General features: G+C 56.4%; 1 protein-coding gene across 1 annotated transcript; it reads left to right on the plus strand.

Moving 5' to 3' along the window:
- The first annotated feature begins 3,925 nt into the window (after nucleotides 1-3,925).
- Nucleotides 3,926-12,602, plus strand: NKAIN4 (Na+/K+ transporting ATPase interacting 4). The gene is made up of 6 exons (XM_006873350.1): nucleotides 3,926-3,979; nucleotides 9,931-10,068; nucleotides 10,738-10,818; nucleotides 10,936-11,133; nucleotides 11,530-11,590; nucleotides 12,514-12,602. The coding sequence occupies exons 1-6, from the start codon at nucleotides 3,926-3,928 to the stop codon at nucleotides 12,600-12,602; spliced, it is 621 nt and encodes a 206-aa protein (XP_006873412.1).
- Nucleotides 12,603-21,863: the final 9,261 nt, after the last annotated feature.

The raw sequence follows: 21,863 nt of genomic DNA on the forward strand, positions 1-21,863 counted from the left end.
GAGCTCCTGGGGGTGGAAAGGGTTAAATGTTTGTATGCTAACCAAAAGCTTGGGGGTCTGGGTCTATCCAGAGGAACCTTGGAAGAAAGTCTTGAGGATCTCCTTCCAAAAATGCAACCGTGGAGAACGCTATGGAACAGAGCTTTATTCTGACACACAAGGGGTCGTCCTGAGACAACATTAAGTGAATTGGGGGCCTGCAAGGGAGGCTGGAGAACAGGCCAGGGTACACTGAGCCGGGTGGATCAGGGGCCCTCCCAGTGCCTCCCAGCTGTCGTACTCTCCAGAATCTTTCAGCTCAGGGTCTATAGCCCCAGGAGAGTGTCTGATTTTCACCCATGACCACAGATGGCCAGGGGACGGCCACCTGTGTCCTCTGTGATGATGCCTCCACACCCCTGTTGTGCACACAGATCATAGCAGCAGCCCAGTTGTGTGACAGCCCTGTGGGGCTTACTGCCCTCCATGCTACCCTGGTGTAGCACTATAGGATAAGCACTGGACTGCTAACAGCAAGATTGGCGGTTCAAACCCACCAGCCACTCTGGAAAACACTATACAGGGTCTCCTTGAGCTGAAACCAAGTTAAGGACATACAACAATATGCTACCCCAGAAGGGAGACATGGGGACATGGTCCAGAGAGCAGGAAGGCAGAAATGGTGTCTGAGACTGGAGGAGGCGTGCTGGGCACTGTCGGGGTCTGGAACAAGGAAGCTACCCTGGATTTGGGGGAACTGGTTTCTGGAGTAGAAGATGGGTCCAGGATCCTAGGAGAGAAACAGAGCTCTGAAGGGGGCATACATCCAAGCAGGGCTAAGAGGGGTCCCACCAGGGCACCTGGGAGGTGAAGCCCCCTGGAAGAATGATGGTGATCCCCAGTCACCCCCAGAAAAACAAGCTCCCATCAGAAGCCCTTGAGGTTCAGAAACACCAGTCTGAGTCTACCCTGAAACACAGGGTAAGGGGGTCTGTTTGAGGCTGGCCCTCTCTCATCTCCAACCAGAAACTGCTGACATGTCCATTTTCTTTCAGGGAAGTAGTTGTTGTTGTTAAGTGACATCAAGTTGGTTCCGACTCATAGTGACTCTGTATAGGGTTTCTAGCAGGGGTGCTGCCTGGCTGGGTATATAGTCCTATAGAGGGCAGGGCAGGCGGCGGCCTGTGGGCAGCACCGCACCTCCACTGGGCACTGACCAAGCCCTGGTCACTCCCCCACTCCTGCCTCCCTCCTCCTTTAAGCAAAGTTCAGCATTGCCTGGTCCAGGAACCACGTACATACAGCCTGGCTGTGGGCAGGGTGAGGGCTTGTGCCCCGTCCTGTACTACCTGTCGTGCTGAAAGGACGTCCTTGTCCCTCACAGCGGGAGGTTGAAAATTCATAAAGCACGGAAGGGGGTGGTGAGAAGGAAGCACTGCCCCCAGAGATCACTGGCTGTCTGTCTGTCAGCTTTCTAGAGCCCTGTTCTTCCCCACCCCAGGGAAGTGCAGCTGCTCAGTCTGCACCTCCCCGCCCCCCCCCGCCCCCCACTGGCATCTTCACAGCCTCACATACAGGCCACCTCCCTGTGAGAGAGTTCTAGGCATCTGAACTCAGAGGAGCCAGTTATGGTGGTGGTATTTGAAACTAAATTCATGGACTCTGACTGCTAACCACAAGGCTGGTGGTTCGAACCCATCAGCTGCTTTAATTCTTATCTACCGGCTGCTCTAGGAAACTATTCAGGATCGCTATGAGCTAGAACCAACTCAATGACTTTTATCAACAAACAGCATGTTCCTTATTAGTCAGAATGGACTTCATGGTGGTGGGTCAGCTTTGGGTTGGTGTTGTATTGCTGTTACATTAAGAGCTCTCAAGTCAGTTGTGACTCCTAGTGACCCTGTGTGGGTTTCTGAGAAACAGCTGGTGTTACCTGCGGACATTGTGCTTCAAACTGACCTTATAGTCGAGTGCTTATCCTACAGCACCACACCGTAATGCTGGTGCTGTTGTTGAGTACTGTCAAGCTGATTCTAACCCATAGTGACCCTGTAGAGGGTTTCTAAGGAGCAACTGGTGGGTTTGAACCACCAACCTTGTGATTCACAGTCCAATGCCGATCCTACAACGCCACACCAGGAGTCCAAATAATCACCTTAAAAAGTGCACTATCATGGTTTTCAGTACATGCACACAGTTGTGCATTCACCACTACTTCTAGTACATTTTCATCACCCCGAACAGAAACCTGTGCCTGTTAGCAACCACTCGACACCATGAATCTGCTTTCTGTCTGCGTGGGTTTGCCTATTCTGGGCATCTCATATACATGCAATCCCAAAATCATTTTGTGAGACTCCTGCCAGTGTTGAGGGGCCATCTAGCCCACAGCCAGTGGTGCTGGGGTGGAAGCCCTGTTGGGCCTAGTAACTTCCCAGCTTGCTCTGTCTCCTAGTGATTTTGCCATGAGCCTTCTCCCAGGGAGCTCTCTATCCCCCACAGATCTGTCCGCAAAGGTCAGTGACTTCAGGTTGGGGAAGCTTTCCAGCATGACCCTGTCACCATCAAGAGCCTATCTCACTCCTCTCTCAGGTGTGACTGGACCATCTCCTGCTTCCAGTACAAGGTCCATTCCCTAGGAACAGGTATATCAGGGCTGCCCTGAGCCAAAACCGGAGGACTGTTCTCCGTGGGAACCATGTACCTCCCCAGCCTCCCCTTGGCTGTCTGCTGCATTGGTCTCCTGGCTAGCCACACACTGCCTGCCGCACCGTCCTCCACTTGGCCACACCTTTGCACAAGCTGGACAATGAATAAGGAAAACCAAAGAATCATTGATGCATTTGAATTACAGTGTTGGTCAAGAGTATTGACTATACTGCCAGAAGAATGAAGAAATCAATCTGTCTTGGAACAAGTACAGCTAGGAAGCAAAGATGGTGAGATTTGGTCTCACGTACTTTGGACATGTTGTCAGGAGGGACCAGTCTCTGGAGAAGGACATCATGCTCGGTAAAGTAGAGGGTCAGTGAGAAAGAGTAAGATGGACCAACACCGTGGCTGCAACAGTGGGCTCAAGGTGGCAAAGACTGTGAGGATAGCACAGGATGGGGAAGTGTCCCTATGAGTCTGAACCGACCATACAAACACTAACAACAGCCCAGTTCTTACCCAGCCTCTCCTTCATTGCCAACAGAACCCAGGGACTCAAGGCCTGCCTGCAATCTTGAGGTCCATAGGGCCCCCTATCCCCGAAGGCCCGACCCTCTATTAATCCAGGCCCAGTCTCCAGGTCCCTTCACTCCCCACGACCCCTCTGGGCTGAGCAGGGTTGTAGGAGGGTAAGGGAGAGGGGACTGATAATCTCTTTCCCCAAGCCCAGGATCTCTTCAAGTCTGAGATTATTTCAGGGAAAACGTCCCAGGCACAAGATGGGCCCGTATATTCACGTGGAAGGAGGCTGAGAGGGCCCAGAATAGGAGTTAGCCCCGGGCTGTGGACGCTGGGGTAGTCGAGACTGGACACTGGACGGATTTGGGTAGGCTTGTGGCATTTCTGGTCTCTGTCCTGGGGTCTTTGCTCCGTGAGACGCTGAGTCGTCGCCCCTTTAAGAAGGGGGTCCTGTCCCCCCTCCTCCACCATCGCGGAGCCCCCAGGGGCCGTGGGTGGGGGAGACAAGGCACAGCTGTCATCCTGGGCCAAAGGCGAGGGAGGGGGGTCGGGGCCAGGGGCGGTGGTATCTAAGGGGCGGAGTCGGGGTGGAGTTTGATGCGGAGTTGTGTGAAGATCGGGGTTTTAAGGCGGGATTTTGAGGCGGGGCGCCGGGGGCGGGCTGCGGGGAGGGGCTTTGAGGCGGACGCGGCGGGGGCGCTCTCTTCCTACCGATTGCGCTCGGGCTCGGGGTTCGGACCCACCGAGGGGCGCCCGCGGGCGCGGCAACACCATGGGTTGCTGTACTGGTCGTTGCACGCTCATTTTCCTCTGCGCTTTCCAGCTGGTGAGTGGGAACTCGTTCGCGGGTTCGATTCCCCTCCGGTCCCGAAGTCCCCGCGGACTCGGGTCCGTGGATCCGTCTTTCGGGATGCAGCCAGCCTCCTTGAGAGGGTGGCCCGGACCCTCGGGCTTCCGCGGCCGAAGTTCGCTGCCTCCCGGGAGAGGGTGGGGAGCTGGCGCCGCGTGCCGGACCCAGATCTGCCCCTCCCGGTGTGTGTCTGAATGTCTGGGGTCCCAAGCGGCTGAGACAGGTGCCGGGAGCGGCTGGAAGGCACAGGCGGGGAACAAAAGACGGGGCGGGGTGGAGTGCTGCCTCGTCCTGGGACCGTCCCTCGGCGCCTGAGATATTGGGCCTTGAGCCGTGGGTACCCCAGATTCCCTGCCCGCTCTCAACAAGTCCGTGGACGCCATCGGGAAGGGGGCAGTTGCGCGCCGGGTCCAACGTCCATGTGGCCGCGGGTGTGTGTGCCCAGACGCTCCTTGGTTTGAGTGTGTGTGTGTGTGTGTGTGGCAGGCGCCTAAGGAGCGTAAAGTTCCTTCCTGAGACCTGACACCTCCCGGGAGGTACTTGTGAGTTTGCAAGTGTGGGAGTGTGAGCTCCTGCCCCCACAACTCCGCTCTCCTGCGTGTGTGTGTGTGTGTGTGTGTGTGTGTGTGTGTGTGTGTGAGCGTGCTCTTCCTCACCCCCTCCCCCAGTGTCGGCCTCCAAGATCTTTTTTTTTTTGAGGGGGAGGAGATTAGCTGGAGGCACAGCTTTGTCAGGGAACTCCAGTGTCTCTCAGCCAAGTTTCCTTTCCATCCTCAAGTCCAGCTCTGGGCACCTCCGTCTTTCCGGACCCCGTGTCACCCAGCAGGAACCAGATAAACAAAGGTCACAGCCTGTGTGGTGGGGGTCGGGGCTGCGTGGCTCCTTTGCTGACAGGCTGCTGGATGGCGCTCAGACTCTCATCTTAAAGAGGAAACACGGCTTTGTTGTCTGCCCACTGGCTAGGGGCGCTGAGGGCTCAGCTGGGCAAGCGGCTGCTTTCTCCTCATTCTGAGCAAGAGGCCCAGGAGGCATGGTGATGCTGTCTTAACTAGCAAAGTCCCTGGCCATCAGTGACTATGCACACTTTGGTGTCGTGCCTGACAGCTGACCAGGGAGAGCTCTGTACTGAGGCAACATAAAGGCAGGGGTGGGGGCCTACAGGGAGGTGAGACAGAGAGGCCTGTAGGGTTTGTGGGAAGGTGGGGGGCATATACGGCTGGAGAGAGATCCTGGAGTCACCGCCTGAGACTGGGAGGCCCAAGGACTGCTCTGTGAACAATAGGGAGCCACAGCAAGACTTGGAGCAGCAGTGTCACTGCCTTTAGTGACCCTTAGGAGGTACTTTAGTTTCTGGGTCCTGTGTCGTGCTGTGGAGGCCTGATACAGAAACAAGAAGGAAGGGGTGGGAGTGGTCAGCAGGCTGGGAGCAAGGGCCAGGGTACACTGGCCAGCACTGAGGCTTGGAATGTCCCAAGTGGTAGGCAATGGTGTGTGGATATCAGGAGGCAGGACTGCTCTGGGGCGGTGAGGACTTCGGTTAGAACATTTGGACAAGAGGGTGAGGGACACACTCAGGACTAATAGGTGGGAGGACTAGAAATGGGAGTCCCATGTCCGATGAGCCAGAGCTGAGTGTTACCTTGGGGCTTGGAGGGTCCAGGCTGGGTCAGCAGCCTATTTTAACCCCATGGTGGACAGCAAGGGTCAGGCAGGGCCAGGCAGACCTGAAGTTTGCCTGAAGCTGAGGGGAAAGGCCCTCTCAGACTGAGGGCAGCAGGATCTCCCTGGGCTTGGGTTTCTCTGAGTCTCAGCTGGCCCCCAGGAACACAGAGGCTCCGCACTGTGACGTGAAGTAAACTGTGAAAGGCCTCTTGTCCTGCCAAGACCAAGTGGAGGGCCATCGTCCAGTGGGGGTGGAGAGCTGGGGGCAGTGGAAAGCAATTTGACACCCCCAGTGCTCCAGCTGCTGCGTGTGGTGGTGAGTGGGCCACAGAGGAAGGAGGGCAGGGAGGGAGTCCTGCAGTCTGTCTTTCTCTTTTTGACAAGTGTGAGAGTTTTCCCGTTACCAGGCTACGGGACAAAAGGCCGAGCATCTCTTCTGGAGCCTTCCCAGAAGAATAGCATGAACTTTGCCCGCTTGGGGTTGCAAAGACGTTTCAGGGACTGTTTCCCAGGCAGGCTCTGACACATTGACAAGAGGGGGAGTTAGGAGGCTGGAAGTTCTGCCCATGGCTTGGCAGGATGCTGGACCTAAGTTGCAGGGAGCCTGGGCCACCTGAGGTCAGCTAACAGTGCCTATGTCCCAAAGAGGAAGTGTCCTGCTTGGGGCCTGGCATAAATACTAACCAGGTGGCTGCCCATTCTACCTGTCCAGATCTTTCCTGTTCTGAACACAGCCTGGGCCGCACCTAGGGAAACATCCAGGCAGGCACACAACACTCCTGACTGCCCTGGTTGTAACTGACCCCCCTCAGGAGCATCCATACCCCCCTCTGTGGTGGGTCACACCTGAAAGACAGGCTAGACCCCTTGAGGATGGTTGGAGCTGAGGTTCAGGTCAATGATGAAAGGCAGGGTTCTGAATGTGTATCCCAGCTCAGGGTGAAGAAAGATGCTCATGGGACAGGGGTTCTCAGACAGGGGCCACACCCCACATTTTCCAACTGCTGCAGTGGGGCACCATTCTCCTAGATAAGGTCCTGAGGCTGCACCTCCAGCATCGCTGAGCCCCACATTGTAGCAGCTTGGCATTCTCCTTCTCTGGAGGTTGTCTGGCAGAGGTCAGTGTTTCTTTTCAGGGGGTCAGTGAGGTTGGCCGAGACCCAGACTGTAGGGGTGGCCCCACAAGTGCCCAGACCATGCTCTTGGGAGCCATTTGCTATTTCTCACCATTGAGGATTTCTGTCCCCACTGTCCTTCAGAGCCCTGTTCCCACATGCGGTGGCCCCAGAACTTCATGCACAGGCTCCTTGCCTACTAACACTTTAGGGCCACCTCCCCAAGATCTCAGCTTCAGCACCCCTGTTTCCAAAAGGGCGCTTTTCCAGGTCATTTCATCCACCTCCCTCCTCATCACCCTGTGAGCTCCTCACGGTGGAGAACCCCTCTCTGGCACATGGCAGGGGCTCAGTGGCTGACGGAGCTACCACAGTCCCACACTTGCCTCACTTGCCCCAACGCCTGGCTGGGGCTGTGGATCTCTGGACAGGCTGGCTGGTCCTTCTGTGTGTCTGACTGGCTGTCTTTGCTGCTATCAGTTCTCTGGGGCTGGCCATGTTTGCTGGGTTGCCAGAAGAATGAGGCGCAGAACTATAGGAGGCCATCTGGGGTGGAGGGAAGGCTGCCTTCTGTTGACTGTCATGGCGATTTTGGCCACCATTCATCTGTTCAGCCCTGTGGAGGGTCTGGCGCTGAGCCGAGGTTTCTGCTCGTTTCTCCTGCCATCGTGAGGCCCGTTCAGAGGCCAGAGCCTGTGGGTTTAGGAGGCCAACAGTGCCAGGGGAGGAGGCTGGGGCAGGAGACCTCCAATAGATGGGGAACTCAATTCAGCCGACATCAGGGAGCGTGGAGAGGGACCCAGCTAAGCCCATCCTGGCTAACACTGTGATTACAGCCTGGTGAACCCGGAGCTGAGGGCCCGGCAGGCACACACCTAGACTCTTCAAACACAGAAACTGCAGTAACACCGGGTGTTGGGTTAGCCACTAATCTGCGCTTTGTTACCTGGTCAGAATTGACTGCTATGTCCACCCTGCCCTCCCAAAGTGGAAGCCCATGCCAGTCTGTTGATTGGTTGGTCAGTCTGGTCAGCAGTGTGCTGTGGCCTGAGCCCACCTTGGCCTGGTGCATACCTGCACCCTGGAGGGTAGGCAGACCCTCCTTTTCTCAGTGTGACTAGTGGGCCTAGCCCGCCCACCTAGTGTCCTCTGGCCAGCAGATCTGTGAGCATCCCTGAAGCAAAGGAGACACCTCAACTGAAGAACTGTGTTTAGATCCGCACCCGCCCCCCTGGCACTAGCTAAAGCGCCGGCTCCCATGTGTGAGCAGGGCCCTCCCCGGGAGGTGGGGACCTTGGTGGAGGGTGGGAAGAGAGCTTATTTTTAGCAGTGGGAACAGAGGCAAGTGAGGCTTCTAGCTGAGATTTCACACCTGGTTGTCTGAGCAAGTGAAGCCTGCTGTCTGCCCTGGAAGTTCCTAGTCCCAGCTGGGGGTGCGCTGGGGGGTGCTCCCAGAACCACAGGCACATTGGGTAAATGCCAGTGTTACTGATGATGAGGTCAGTCCCAGGGTGGTGGTATGTAATCCAGGGGCATCAGTGAGCCCCTAAGAATAGGGAAGGAAAGTGTGAACATGGACACTTGGCAGCAAAGCCACCCATGGGCTCCTCTTGGGGCCCAGGTTTGGGGGCAGGGAAGGAGACCGCAGGACAGACCCTCCAGGCACTATTGTCACCCTCATCTGAGCTCTGCATCCCAACCTGAGCCACTGTACTGGCAAACAAGGGCCTATCGGAGCAGGCTGGCTACAGGCCCACGGGGATAGACAGTAACCAGAGCCCAGGCAGGGACAGTCAGCTACGCAGAGTCTCTGCTCACCTGCACTTAACTTCCCCAGAGGCCCACCCCAATCCACTGGGGGAGGGGCTGCAGATGGTACCCTCTGACAATGCCAGACACCATGATGTGTCAGGGTCTTTGGTGGTGGCAGCAGGTGGGCCAGCACACCCCCCTCCCACCACCCAGCAGTCAGGGTGCAAGCTACTATGGGGTCTGCAGAGATGCTGAGGGGAACCTCGAGGGGCTGGGGGTGTAGCACCATGCATTACTGCACCACCGCTCCCTGCCCCCCACTACAGCTGTCTCCTAGAGTGGACCCCAGCCCATGGGACATGCTCCCCGAGGCCCCCGTTCCATGTAGCATGGGCTGTGCCCTGGGGTGGGCTGGGGGAGGGAAGTGGGTTAGCGCCCATGACCAGCCAATGACAACGGAGGCTCGGGAAGATCCACAAAGCCCCCCTCTATCCTCAGTCTTAGTGCTGGGAGAGGCTTTGTGGAAAGAGAGGCCACCCCACCTATCCTCCTGCCCTCCCCCCATCCCCCCATCCCAGGTACCCCCTGTCTTGCAAGTGGCAATCCAGGCCTATGGTGCGAAGTCTCCCTAATGTCAGGGGGGGTGGCCTCAGTGGACCTTTCCCCACTTCAGCATGAGGTCACTTCACCCAGGTCTGAGGTAGTCAGTCCCGCCTTCCTTGCCTGGCAGGACCAGAGCTCACAGAGCTGGGCTGCTAGCCTCAAGGTCAGCAGTGCGAGACTACCAGCCGTTCCTAGGGAGAAAGATGAGGCTTTCTGCTCCCGTAAACATTTACAGCCTCAGAAACCGTACACAGGGTCACTATGAGTTGGAACTGACTCCACGGCACACCATCAACCACCACCACCACCCTCCCCCTGGACAGAGATATGTGTAAACACTGAGGACCCACAGACTCGGGAACAGGACACACTCAGGGTCTTTAGTGCCTGTCAGCTGAGAGCTGTGGTGCCCTGCACTGTGTGCCCAGTGCCCACTGCTGTCTCCCTGCCGCATGTTCTGTGCACCACAGCCCAGACCCTGAGCCCTGCCGCATGCTCTGTGCCCTGCAGCCTGTGCCCTGCGCCATGCACTAAGTGCCCTGCTCTTGGTGCTGTGTGGTGGTTTGGTACTACTGTCCATACATTGGTGCCACACATTCCCATTCCCCAGAGGAAGAGCCCAAGAACAGGGAAGGTGGCTGTTGAGGGTAGATCGTGTGAGGCAGAGGTTTGAAGTACCCTTTGGAGTGCCCAGACGGATGCTCTGCATTGGCAGGCTTGTCCAGAGGGTTCTGTTGGGAAAGTCTGAATGTGGTGGGTACCCTGGCTCTGCCCTCACCTGCCCGCTTTCCCTAGGTCACAGCTCTGGAGAGGCAGGTATTTGATTTCCTGGGCTACCAGTGGGCACCCATCCTGGCCAACTTCATCCACATTGTCCTCGTCATCCTGGGGCTCTTCGGCACTGTCCAGTATCGGCCACGCTACATCATCATGGTGAGTCCACCAACAACTGCTCCGCTCTCCTGGAAACCTCGGGGTGCCGAGAATGTTGTGTTTCTGCCCCCAGAATGTCAGACAGCAGGTGGCTGGAACCCTGCCATGGACAGTGATTTCTGGGTGCCACTGTGAACTGCTACCTGTCTGAGAAGCCCTGGGCACATGGCGTGGTTTCACTAAGTCAGTAGCCCGGGCCTACACAGTGACACATCTGTGAGCCAAGCCCATGTATGGTGAAGCTCAGACCAGAGTCTGGCTGTTGCGCTTTGATTTGTTGATTGCTTTTGGTGGGGACGAACTGTGTTGGTCAGGGGTTGGCCGAGTAGACATTTTCAGCTTTGCAGACCACACAGTCTCGGTCCCAACTCCTCAGCTCTGCTACTGAGGCTCAAAAGCAGCCTACATATCAATGCATGGGTGTGGCTGTGTGACAATAGAGGGTTAGTGACAAAAGTGGGTGGGGATTGGAGACTGGCCAGATGCTGAGCCGCTGATCCTCCTGTTTGGGCCCTTTGAGGTAAAATCTCTCTCATTCTGGCTTCTCACACTGTCAGCATCCTTATTCTATTTGCAATTCACCTCCACTCAGCCTGCACACCACCCCCAAGGGCCCCCACTCAGTGAGGAGCAGAGTTTAACTGCTACCCTTCCCTCTCGTCTTCCCAGTACGCAGGATGGGCGGCCATCTGGGTCACGTGGAACATCTTCATCATCTGCTTCTACCTGGAAGTGGGGGGTCTCTCCAAGGTGAGTGAGGCAGGGAAGATAGGACCACCATGCTTTGTTCACAAGCCCTCCTGGACGGGCTATAGTGGGAGGGGGCTGCCTGAGGCTTGGTGCTAACTCTTCCCTCCCTCACTCCAGGACAGTGAGCTCCTGACCTTCAACCTCTCCCAGCACCGCTCCTGGTGGCATGAACATGGGCTGGGCTGTCTGCGCAGGGAGGTGCCAGCTGCCAGTCTCAGGCCCCTGGACGGCCAGGCCCTGGTGTCGGGCATCGACTGCACCTTGGAGCACCGCTATGTGGAGATCCTGCACAGTATCCTACAGGCCCTGGTGGCGGTGAGCATGACCAAAGGTTCAGGACCATGGTGGGAGGGGACAGGCCCCCAAGGTATCCTCCCATTGAGGGGGAGACAGTCCAGGTGAGTCACTCAACCTCTCAGTGCCTTGATTCCCTCATCTGTGAAATGGGGGGAGACAGTAGTACCCTCCTCAGAGTGTCACTGCAAGAGCTGAGCATTTCAGCACCGAGGCCAGCTCCTGGACTGGGTGGGGCGGGGGGCTCCCTGCCTCCCCTGACTCCCCTGACCTAGGCTTTTGAGTGGCCTGCCTTGGCTCCCTACACCCTCACACCCACCACAGCAGCCTTCACCAAGCCTGCAGTCGTCCTCCCGCCACGCCCCACTGGAGAAGCCTGCTGGATAGACCTCACCTGGACATTCTTGTGTCTTCCAGCTCGTGGGTTTTGTCTATGCCTGCTATGTGGTCAGTGTGATCACCGAGGAGGAAGACAGCTGTGAGTAAGCAGCACCTACCCAGGGTGCTGGGGCCCCGGCCTGGCCATGCGGGCAGGTGTAGGACAGGAGGCAGGACCACAGCCCCTAGTGGGTCCTTGTCAATGCTGTATCCTGAGAAGGAAAGCAGCTCCACCCCCTGGCCCCAGTCTGGCAAAGTCCTCCTGCTGACTTTCTCTGGGGTTCAGTGGGAGCCACCAATACCCTGTAGAGACCCAGCTAAGTAGGACAAATCAGGGGGGGGAGGACGTCAGGGCGCTCCAGGGGTTCAGAACCACCCTCCCGAGGACTGCCCTCCCAGGGCTCAGAACCGGGCATTCAGTCATCTGTCCCCAAGAGTCAGGTGGTAGTTATACACAGATGACACCCCACAATTGGGAGCCGCACCCCCACATTTGGGAGCCCACACATCTCCTGCTGGGAAAGAAAATGCACTTTACATTTTGATTGCATTATAGTGGTTTAGGGTGGGAACCAGATCTGGGGACAGAAATGCATCAAATGTACTCAACTCCTCGGGTCACTCACCAAACCACCTACTAGCACGCCCTGATCACCCATCAGCTCATCCACCCTGACCATGCCATCCACCAGCTCTGCAGACCTAAACTTTCTTGCTGGGTGGTGAGTTTTTGTGAACAAGCAGTGAGGGGGCGTACTTTGGAGATCGGGCTCCTAGCCAGTCTCAGAACATCATCCCTGCTCTGTCCACTGGCCACATTCTGAGTGTGCCCCAGGCTAGGATGTGTTCCCCTTATTTCAGTCCTGGGCAGTATCTCATCTCCAGAGAGCTCTTGAGGAGGGGCTGGTGTGTCTGTTCTCCCCAAGGCCCTATGCTTACCGTCACCACAGGATGTGAGCTCTGCAGTTGGGCCTCCACCCCACCATCTTTTCCATTGTTTATTTGGGTCTTGATTTCTTTCAGTTGATTTCATTGGTGGATTTGACCCATTTCCTCTCCACCATGTCAGTGAAAAACCTGCCCATCTCTTATTGAAGCAGGCGTCCTTGTAAGTATGGCCAGCAGGTGCCTTGGGGGCAGGGCCTGCCCAGCAGGCCTACTCATGGCCACTAGGCTCCCATCCTGGGGCTCCTCAGCCAGGCACCATCCTTTGTCCATCCATCCATCCATCCATCCATCCTTCCATCCATCCATCCACACTTTTCACTTTCCCACCAGGCTCTGGGTTGAGCTCCTGTTAGAGGCCTCAGGGCTCTCTACAGAGTGTGGATTTGAACAGGAGACAGAAGAGCCTGGAGGAGTCATGTTAGGAGAGTCTATATACCCAGCATGCTCTGTGCAGAGGGCCTGGGGTGGCCCTGGAAGGCACGGACGACTCGGTGTAGTCTCTAAGTGTCTCTGTGTTTGGATAGTTGGGGTGTGGTCCCCTTGAAGGTCAGACTTCTTTTCCAACATGTCTGTGACATTGCTCAGCCCAGGCCTTGGGCTCTGCTAGCTCACCCTTCTGAGTGGTCCTTTGCCATGAACTTGGGACTCAGAAGGGGTGTCTGGTGGCTTGCTGGGTAAAGCTGTGACCGTCCCTAGCATGCAGGCCCAGCCCACCTATTCTGAGGGTCCAGGACCTTCAGAAGTGGCAGGGAGTTGCCTCTCATTACAGACGAGGAAACAGAGACCCTGAGAGGGGGCAGTGTTCACTGGCTTTTGTGGTCAGGCACCCAAGTCTCTGACAGGGTGCCTCTATACTGCCTGAGGGACCAGACTGGGCAGACCCCCACTCCACTCCCAACCCCCAGGTGCCACCATGAGGCAGCCTCACGGTCCTTCCAGAATGCCCAGCCCTGCCCTCCATCATGTGGCTCTGTTTGCCAATGATCAGGAGGAGACCCCCTTTCAGATTGTGAGGTCAGATGGCCCTGACCACCTGCTGGCAGCTCTAACCACTGCCTTGCCCCCAACTCCCACAGGCCAACATAAATGAGGAAGCATCTGAGCTCCAGTATGAGACCTCCCAGCCTCAGGCTGCGCCCACCGCCAGGGACTCCAAGTGCAGACCCCCTGCATCCCTGCCCAGACTGCTGTGACTGCTGGAACTTGGAAAGATTTTGTCATTTTTCTCTAAAAAAGACGTAAGCTAAAAAGAGCCAAGGAAAACACATCCCTTCACCTCTGCCCACTGCAGGCCAGGGACTCCCGTCGCAGTATAGAGCTGTAGCTGCTGACGTTGCTGGGGCGCTGACCAGAAGGCTGAGAGTCTGAGAGCGAGCCATCACCCCAAGGCTGCAGGCCCATTAAACAAGCTCTCACACTGCCTGGCCCGTGTTCTCCCCGCTGTGGACTGAGACCGAGAGTTGGCCCCCAATACAGGTGTGCTGTGACACCGAGGTGGAGCTCATGAAAAGATCTAGTGGAATCGAACCCCAAGGCACCCGAGCCAATGGAAACAGGCCCAGCCTTAGTGCTGGAGTCTGGTGTGGGAAGTGGTCCCTAAAATGTCAGAAATATAAGCATGGGGACTAGAAGAGGTCCCAAGGTCAGAGCCCTCAAAGATGGGGCTTAGGGAAATGACCCAAGTCTACGAAGCCTTGGTACTACCCCCTGCTGGTGTGGAGCCACAAGGACAGGGCTGCTGGAACCATCAGAAAAAACTTCCACCTTATTGAAAATCTTCAAAATCTTCAAACTTCAAAAGATGCAAACTAGGTACAGAAAACCCCCCACCCTTCCCCATCCACGGCCCCTCTCCCTCAGCAGCTGTCAAGGAACTGGGTTCTTAGAGCTGGTCACCAGTTCAGCTTCCTGAGAGACCAAACTCATACCCATTGGGTGGTCCCTGGGGAAGGCCCCTCTATTGGCTGTTGGACCAGGTGGGGGCAGGAGCAGTTCAACACTGGCGGGAGAGCGCTTGTCTACCCAGCCAGGGCATTCAGTGCCCAGAGAACGCCAGTGAGACAGCCCCCGCCCTTGCCACCCTCTCTACCGTCCTTAGAAGAGTGCAGTCATGCTTCGATAATGAGAGGTTCATGCCGCTCCAATCCACGGATTCCTCCAGCCTGGGCTCCCAGGGGAAGGTGGACCCTCATCTGCACAGGGGCTGGCTAGCTTAGGGCAGCAAGGGGATGCTTAATTGTAAGCAGGGCGGAATTCAGAGAATCCCAGATTGAGAGCGAGCCCAGGCACAGTCTCTCCTCCCCAGAGCACTGAGCCTGGCTGCACTTCCTGACAGCTGTCCTTAGAAGAAGCCAGGGTCCAGCCCAGCAGGCCAGGGAGGAGGCTGCCCACAACAGTCTGGACAGTTGGGCACTGAGAGTCACTGGGTGCTCACCTGGCTTAGGACAGGTAGGTATGGACATAGGGCAGATGGGGCACAGGTTCCGATTGGGGGCACAGTCGGTGCAGATTAGGTGGCCGCAGGGCACGAAGAGCATGCCCACTGTGCAGTCCAGGCGTGCTCTTCAGCATGCCCTCAGCTTGCAGATCCACTCCTGGCGCAGGCGCTGTAGCTCCTCCATGCTCTCAGCTCCTTGGAGGGGTCAGGAGCGCATCCATATCCCTGGGTCCCACATAAAGTTGAGTCCTCAGTGTCCTCAAGGTGGGAGTCCCTTCTGAGTACAGACAGACCGGGGACCCCATGGATAGAAGCTGTGGGTCCATGGGGAATGATGGTAATCCCTGCCTCGTGACCCCTCCTCTCCCAGAGAGCACTGCAGGTCCCGGGTCTCCTGATTGTGCCCAGAAGTCTCCTGGAAGGACTGTCAACCAGCCCCCTCAGCTGGGTGCTCTGCCTGCCCAGCGCCCTCTGTGAGGGCTGAGGACACAGTGCCCAGAGGGTTGACAGAACAGAGCTGCCCCTTCCCAGCCACGCCAAGCAGCCGTTGTGCCCCCCTAGCTGTTCAGCAGACGCTGGACACCCAGTGACCTCCACACAGCACAGGTTGCAGGAACCCAGGGAAAGCTCACCTGAGGCAGTGGCATCTCCTGGTTCTTCCAATGGGTCCTCGAAGGAGCCAGAGAACATTGATGCTGGAATTCAAGGAGGTGCAGGGGTGGGAAGGGTCCTCACTGGAAGCCCCATAGGCCCTCAAGGGGCCGGAACTCACCCAGGAACTGAGCAGGGAGTAGGAGGTCTGGACGCTGTGGACAAAAGCTCTTTGACTGCAGCAAGAATTCACACCTGAAGAAACAGAGTTCTGAAGACAGTGGGTCTGACTGTCAAACGTTGTGTGCCCCTCCCGCCCCGTGGAGGACCTTGGAGCTGGTGTGGAGCCTTCTGCTTCTGTCTCCCCAATACCCTTGAGTTCTGAGGCTGGTTTGGAAGTAGCTTGTCAAGCAACCCGGAGAAACAGCAATGGAGAAAGCATTTCTGCTCCCCAGAGGCCTTCCAAAGGGGCCTTTAACTGAAAGGATCCACGTGTCGGCTACCCAAGAAGGGTTGTCCCTAACTCCTGAGGTTGTAGAGGAGATGGGAGAAAACTGGAAGAGAGAGGGGGCTTGGGAAGAGGGCTGGTCAGACAGAGAGGAGGGCCCAGGCCTCAGGAACCACACCCAGCTGTTACCTGGGGAGCCATTTGGCAATGTTCAGTCCAGGGGTCATCTCTCGGCCCCCAGCTCTGCGGACTCCCCTTGTCATGGGGGCCTGGAAGAGAAGAGCTGTTCACTGCACTGACCCCGCTGGCCTGTCCCTCAGTTTTTGGAAAGATGAACCACAAAGCTGGAGAGCAGGACAAAGTTCATGAAGCCCAGCCCGGAGCGATGAATGCATGTAGTCATGGGAAACAGATGGTGTGACCTGGGGGAGAGGACCCACTGTGAGGGGCTGCTGACCATCCTAGCATCCACAGCGTCCCCCCACCCCTCGCAAATCCGGCTTGCTTCCTCTCTCGGGACAGAGAAAGGCATTGTGCCAGGCCCTGACAGGACAAAGAGGGCAGTGACCAGAGCCAATAAACCCTAAAGACCTTTCACATGGAATGCTTGGTCAGCAGTCACCTAGAAACCATCCCTAGAATGTCCATGAACATGACAGGCACAGGTCCAGGTAAGGGGACCAGCTCCTCGCCCCCTCCTCCTGGGGACCCCTAAGCAGTGGACTCACTGCTGTCCTGCCAGCTGTCCATCAGCCCCATCCCCAAGCATCATGGACTGGTCACACTCTACAGTTCTCCCTGAGAGGCTTCAGGAGGGCAGCAAGTGGCCCAAGGCTGTGAAGAGGCTTCAAGTCCCCCGGATTCCCACTGCGGGGAATGAGTCACAACCTGGCAGAGGTCCCTCCACTCACCAGCTTCGGCCAGCTATGTTGGGCAAATCAGGGTGGACAGTGGCCAGCTGTGAAAGGAGGCCAGTCAAAGCCCCTGAGAACGCATCCTGGGGAAAGCGGGTCTGAGGGGGCAGGTAGCCTCTTCTTCCTCTTCCTCGTCCAGTCCAGTGGGCACAGCTGGCCCAGAATCTGCCCATCCACACTGTCCCAGGCTGGGTCAAGGCTGCGCTGAGGTGGGGAGCTGTGGTGTCCCTGTGTGGGGCTCAGCTCTGGGCCATAGCAGCAGTACTGGTCCCTGTGCTTAGGTCACATGGAGAAAGCCCAAGCCCTCCAGAGCCTGTCCTCCTCCACTATGTCCAGCCAGCCTGCTAAGGGGCTCCTGACCGCCCCCCCCCCCACCTCCCAGCAGTCTCCACCCCCAGCAGCTGGGAGAGGGCAGGCACCATTGCCCTGCCCACCAGCGGCTCCAGATGGGGGAGTGCCCAGGGGTCCGGGAGGGCAACTGGGGCCCAATGCCACCTTCTGGAAGGAGCCAGGGTGGCACCCGGTATCACGTGGTCTCCTGAGCAGTGGTGCATCGTGGGGCTCCTTGGCAGGGCTGGGGGGCTGTTTACAGGAGCCGGCTCTAGGGGCATGAAGACCCTGCTAAGGCTGGATGGCTGTGTTCTCCTGAGATTGAGAAAGGAGGTTACTAGACTGCTGGGAGGTGGCCCGGGCCTGGGCTGACCACCAGGTACAACCTCTGGGAAAACCAGACATGGCTCAATAGCTGGAGCGCAAGGGGCAGACCAGAGGGGAGGAGGGGCCCAGCACACCCTCCTCACAGGTTAGAGAGGGGTTCACATACCCCCTCATAGGTCAGGAAGGGGCCCATCTCCCCCAAACACACAAACACACACACAGAGGTGAGGGCTAGATGGCACGGCCACAGGTCCCGAAGTGCTAGAGCACGAGGTTAAGTTTACCTGGGTGTCCTCCTCCGAATCCTGCAGCTGCAAGGGGCTGGGAACATGCCCCCACCCAGCTGGGAGGCCAGGCTCCGGGCTCAGGCTGTGCAGGTCCTTCAACGACAGATGGGGTCTGGTCCTCTCCGGAGGTCCTGGGGGCCAGAAAGGAAGGGCAGCTGAGTCCACCGCCCCCTCCCCCAGCCTCCTGCTCAAGACCCCCCAGAGTGGGATGAGGCCTTAAGGGGCAACCACAGCTTCAACTTAATTTTTATTGGCAATGGCCCCTGATTATTAGGGGTGATTGCATTTCTCACCATCCTGTTACCAACAATTGTCCCTCCCTAGATAGAGTGGGGGGGGGGGGGACTGGTGCTAGCCCACCTTCCCCAGACCAGACACACAATCCCTTTCCTGCTGAGGGCCTGGCCCCTGGGTAGGCACTCTTGTTGGGGGTAGCTGTGGTCCTGAGGTGGGGATCCTCCTTCATCCCCCATCCCCAGTTCCCTAGACAGGCTTGGCCTTCCACCTGGTCAGTCCACAGGGGCTCCTCCAAGCAGCCCAGGCTCAAGGCATTAAGGGACTCTGCAGGGAGGGGGTCCAGAACCCTGGAGGGCAGAGGGAGGCCTCTCCCTACTTGTGGGACCCCCGTCCATGACAACCAAGAATTTCCTCCCAAAAGTGCTATAAAACCCAGATTTCCAAAGCTGCAGCCGCACCCCAGGGGCAGTGGGGTGCAGGAGAGGGGTAATGCTCTCAGCCCTCAGCCCACCTGACAGTAAACTGCCCACTGCCAGCTCAGCAGTCACCAGGGGCCAGCAGGGGTGGCCAACAGCACAGCCAGGCCAGTCTCCAAAGTTGAGTTGTAGGGAGAGGGAGGCTTGACTGGCCCTCACTCACCTCTGATGGCAGAGCTGCCAACACCTGGCCACCCTCCAGCCTGCCCACACCTGTGCCTAACTACCTGCCCCAACACACCTGCTCCTATGTACTGCCCATTGTTCTGGACTCACTGGCCCTGTTGGACAGGAAGTTAGCCTCACCCTCTTCACTGGTCCCTGGTGCCGCTGAGGTGGGTGACACCAGATCCTTATCCCCGACGTTTCCATGGTGCCAGGAGTCCCTGAAAACTCTCCCACCGGAACCCCCAAATCAGCTGAACACAGGTTACGCCCAGCTGTGCTCCAGAACCAAGGCGGTTGTGAGGAGTGGGCAGTGCCTAGCAGGGGAATGTCCTGGGGGCAGCTGAGGGGTTAAGCTGGACACAAGAGAGAACTTCCCTCAGCCTGACCCACCACACATGCTTTTCTGGAAGCATCTGGACCTCCTCCATCCCCCTATAGCTCTCCCCTGGATCCCTCCACCTCTGCACCTCACTTCAGTGCTAGGGTTTCACTTAACGAAACCCAGGAGAGGCAGAACACCCCATGTCCATCCGGCCTCACAGGATTGACAGATGGTCAACGGGGAAGTGGCACCTCCAGAATCCCCAATTCCAGGCTGGAGGAAGAACCCTCGAGGGGACCTGGCCAGCAGAGACACTGGGGCACTCAGTAGAAAAAGTTCCCCTGACTTCCAAGAATTCCAAATGGGCTTTGTTCTTCTAATAACAAACAAAGGAAGCATCCTCAATGCCCACCCCCTGGGAGGAGGGAGGGGTGAGCTCAGTGTCCCCCACGGCCGCGGTGGAATCCCGAGGACTAAAGACCACCTGGTAGGAGGCTTCCCGTGCCCTCCCCGACGAAACGGCAGGCGGCATTTCTCCTCGTGGTCTGTAGCTGGACCCCACGGAAGGGAGGCACTGGGCCGCCCGGAGGCAGGGGGCGAACGCAGAAGCCAGGACTCCGTCCCCTGTGCCCCTGTGTGCTTAAAGAGGTTCGAAACGACAAAGAGCGCTCACGCGCTTCGGCCAGACATTTTGCGGAAATCATGAAAATGTAAAGGAAATACTAACCACCATCCGGTAAGCGGCGCCAGAGGCCTGTTCCTGAGTCCACGGGGCTGTAGAAACCGAAGCAGGGTCCTCACGGGGCGGGGCCTGCGCGCGGGAGGCGGGAGCCTCTCGCGGAGGGGTCTTTGTGGGGTGAAGGGGGCAGGGTGGGCGCGCGGGAGGAGGAGTTCTCCCTGGGAGGGCGTGAGGCTCTTCTGCGCTTTTCGCTTTTCTTGGCCACCTCCTGTGAATCTGTAATTGTTTTAGAATAAAAAGCGAAAACCAATCTTTTGTTAGAGCTTGTAGTTGCTGTTAAGTACCATGGAGTCAGTTCTGACCCATAGCGACCCTGTATAGGGTTTCTGAGGAGTGGCTGGTGAGCTTGAAACACCGACCTTTCGGTTCAAGAGGACTTTGCAGCGCCACATATTAGAACTTAGCGCTGCTGTTATACCGGGCCCCGATTTATTGTTTGCCCCGTTTTCTCACTAAAAGTTGTGTATCTGGTTATTTATTTTTTTCAGTTTTTATTGTGAATTGATAGCTTACATGGGAGAACATCAGGTTTACATTCCTCCTATCATATTTCGTTTCATTGAATCATCATTCAACAGCATTTGCTTCCAATCCCTCTGTTTTTGTTTTTTGGATGTATATCGAAGCACTCAGAAATATATAATCATTCAGACTATCAAAGGGTACACCCCGCAAGCCTGCCTCCCCTGCAGTCAGCACACAGCCCTTCTCCCTCCCTGAGTCCAGAGTCCCCAGCTACCCCATCTCTCCACATCATCATCTCTGCCTCTATCTCTGGCATCACTGCTTCTCTGGGTAGATAGGATACCACACTCAGGTCTTCTCCCTTGATGGTCCCAGGGTCCTCCCCTCCTGGACTGCAAGATCAACCACTCCCCTCCTTTTGTTACAACATGTCTACCTTTACATTTGCAACAGTCACAAGCTACTGAACCACAAGAATCTTATCCCCATCTCCTTTTACCAGCTCTGTCCAGACAGGTTGGAAACCACTCAATGGAGATTCTACCTTTCCCCACACCCTCTGAAACTAGGCTCCCTCTTGAAAGCACGTAAGCCAGTCACTTCTTGACTTTGTAGCCACCCTCCCCAACCCCCCACTTTGGATAGCCAATGTCTAAGTTGCCCATCCTTGTCAACCCTGTGTACCAAGGAGGTGGGAATGATCCTTGCTGTAAAGATTTGTTCCCTCCTTTGAGCTACTACATTTATAAGTATAGGTCCAGTTCATCAAATTGTAGTGAATTACTCTTTTTCCCCTCTTCTTTCTTCCTCTAGTCGAGTTCTGATCATCCAGCCATTGAAGCTAGGTCAAATGGGTACTATCTGCAAGTATGGGTGTTCATATGCATATCCCCTTACTTCATATCAGCTGGATGCTTCACTCTCCACTCTAGTCCTCTGTGGCCATGTCCCTGGGCCCAGGAGTCCCCAGGTCTCATCATACTACTGGCCAATCAGGTCTCAAGCCAGGTTGACAGGAGTCTATTGAATGTGGTGGACTTAGCTCACAACTTCAGTGCTATTTTTCCCTCCACTTCCCTTTGTGGGTAGACCAATGTGGTCACCAGCAAGACCACATGCCTGCTCGTGTATTTCCCTTGTGTCTCAGTCTTGGAGGGGGTTTGCCCTGAGGAGAACCAACTGCTTGCCTTGATGGCTCCCTGGTGAACAACTTGCTTGTTCTTGTAGTAGTCAATCCAACTGTTATTGTTTTTGATTGATTGTGCTGGTCTTTCTTTCAAGAAGTAGCTTCTGTTCTAGCTGTTCCAGGCTGGTCTGCTTGTCCTTTCAAGTGGAAATTTCCCACCCTCAGAAGATTCTGGATGGGGATCAGGATTCCACCAATGGTCTTAGGCAATGCAAAGGCTCCACAGTAAGCCTCCTTCACTTAGCAAGTTCTAGCCCCAGTTTAAGTGTTCCAATCAGTTATAGGCTGAAGACAGACTTACAAGCTTTCTATGGTGATGTTTCTGGCTATTCCTTTCTCTCCCCATTCAGTGTCTATTTTACAATAGTAGGTAAGGGAAACCAAGATTCAAAAAACAGTCACACATCTTAACATTATGTTCTCCTCTTTTACCCATTCAAACCATGCCTCAATCTCTGTATCCCAGAGCCCTGTTGTTCCAAGACTGACCATACATCA

Source organism: Chrysochloris asiatica, unplaced genomic scaffold, assembly GCF_000296735.1.
Source record: "Chrysochloris asiatica unplaced genomic scaffold, ChrAsi1.0 scaffold00238, whole genome shotgun sequence".
In the NCBI taxonomy this organism is placed as follows: Eukaryota; Metazoa; Chordata; class Mammalia; order Afrosoricida; family Chrysochloridae; genus Chrysochloris; species Chrysochloris asiatica.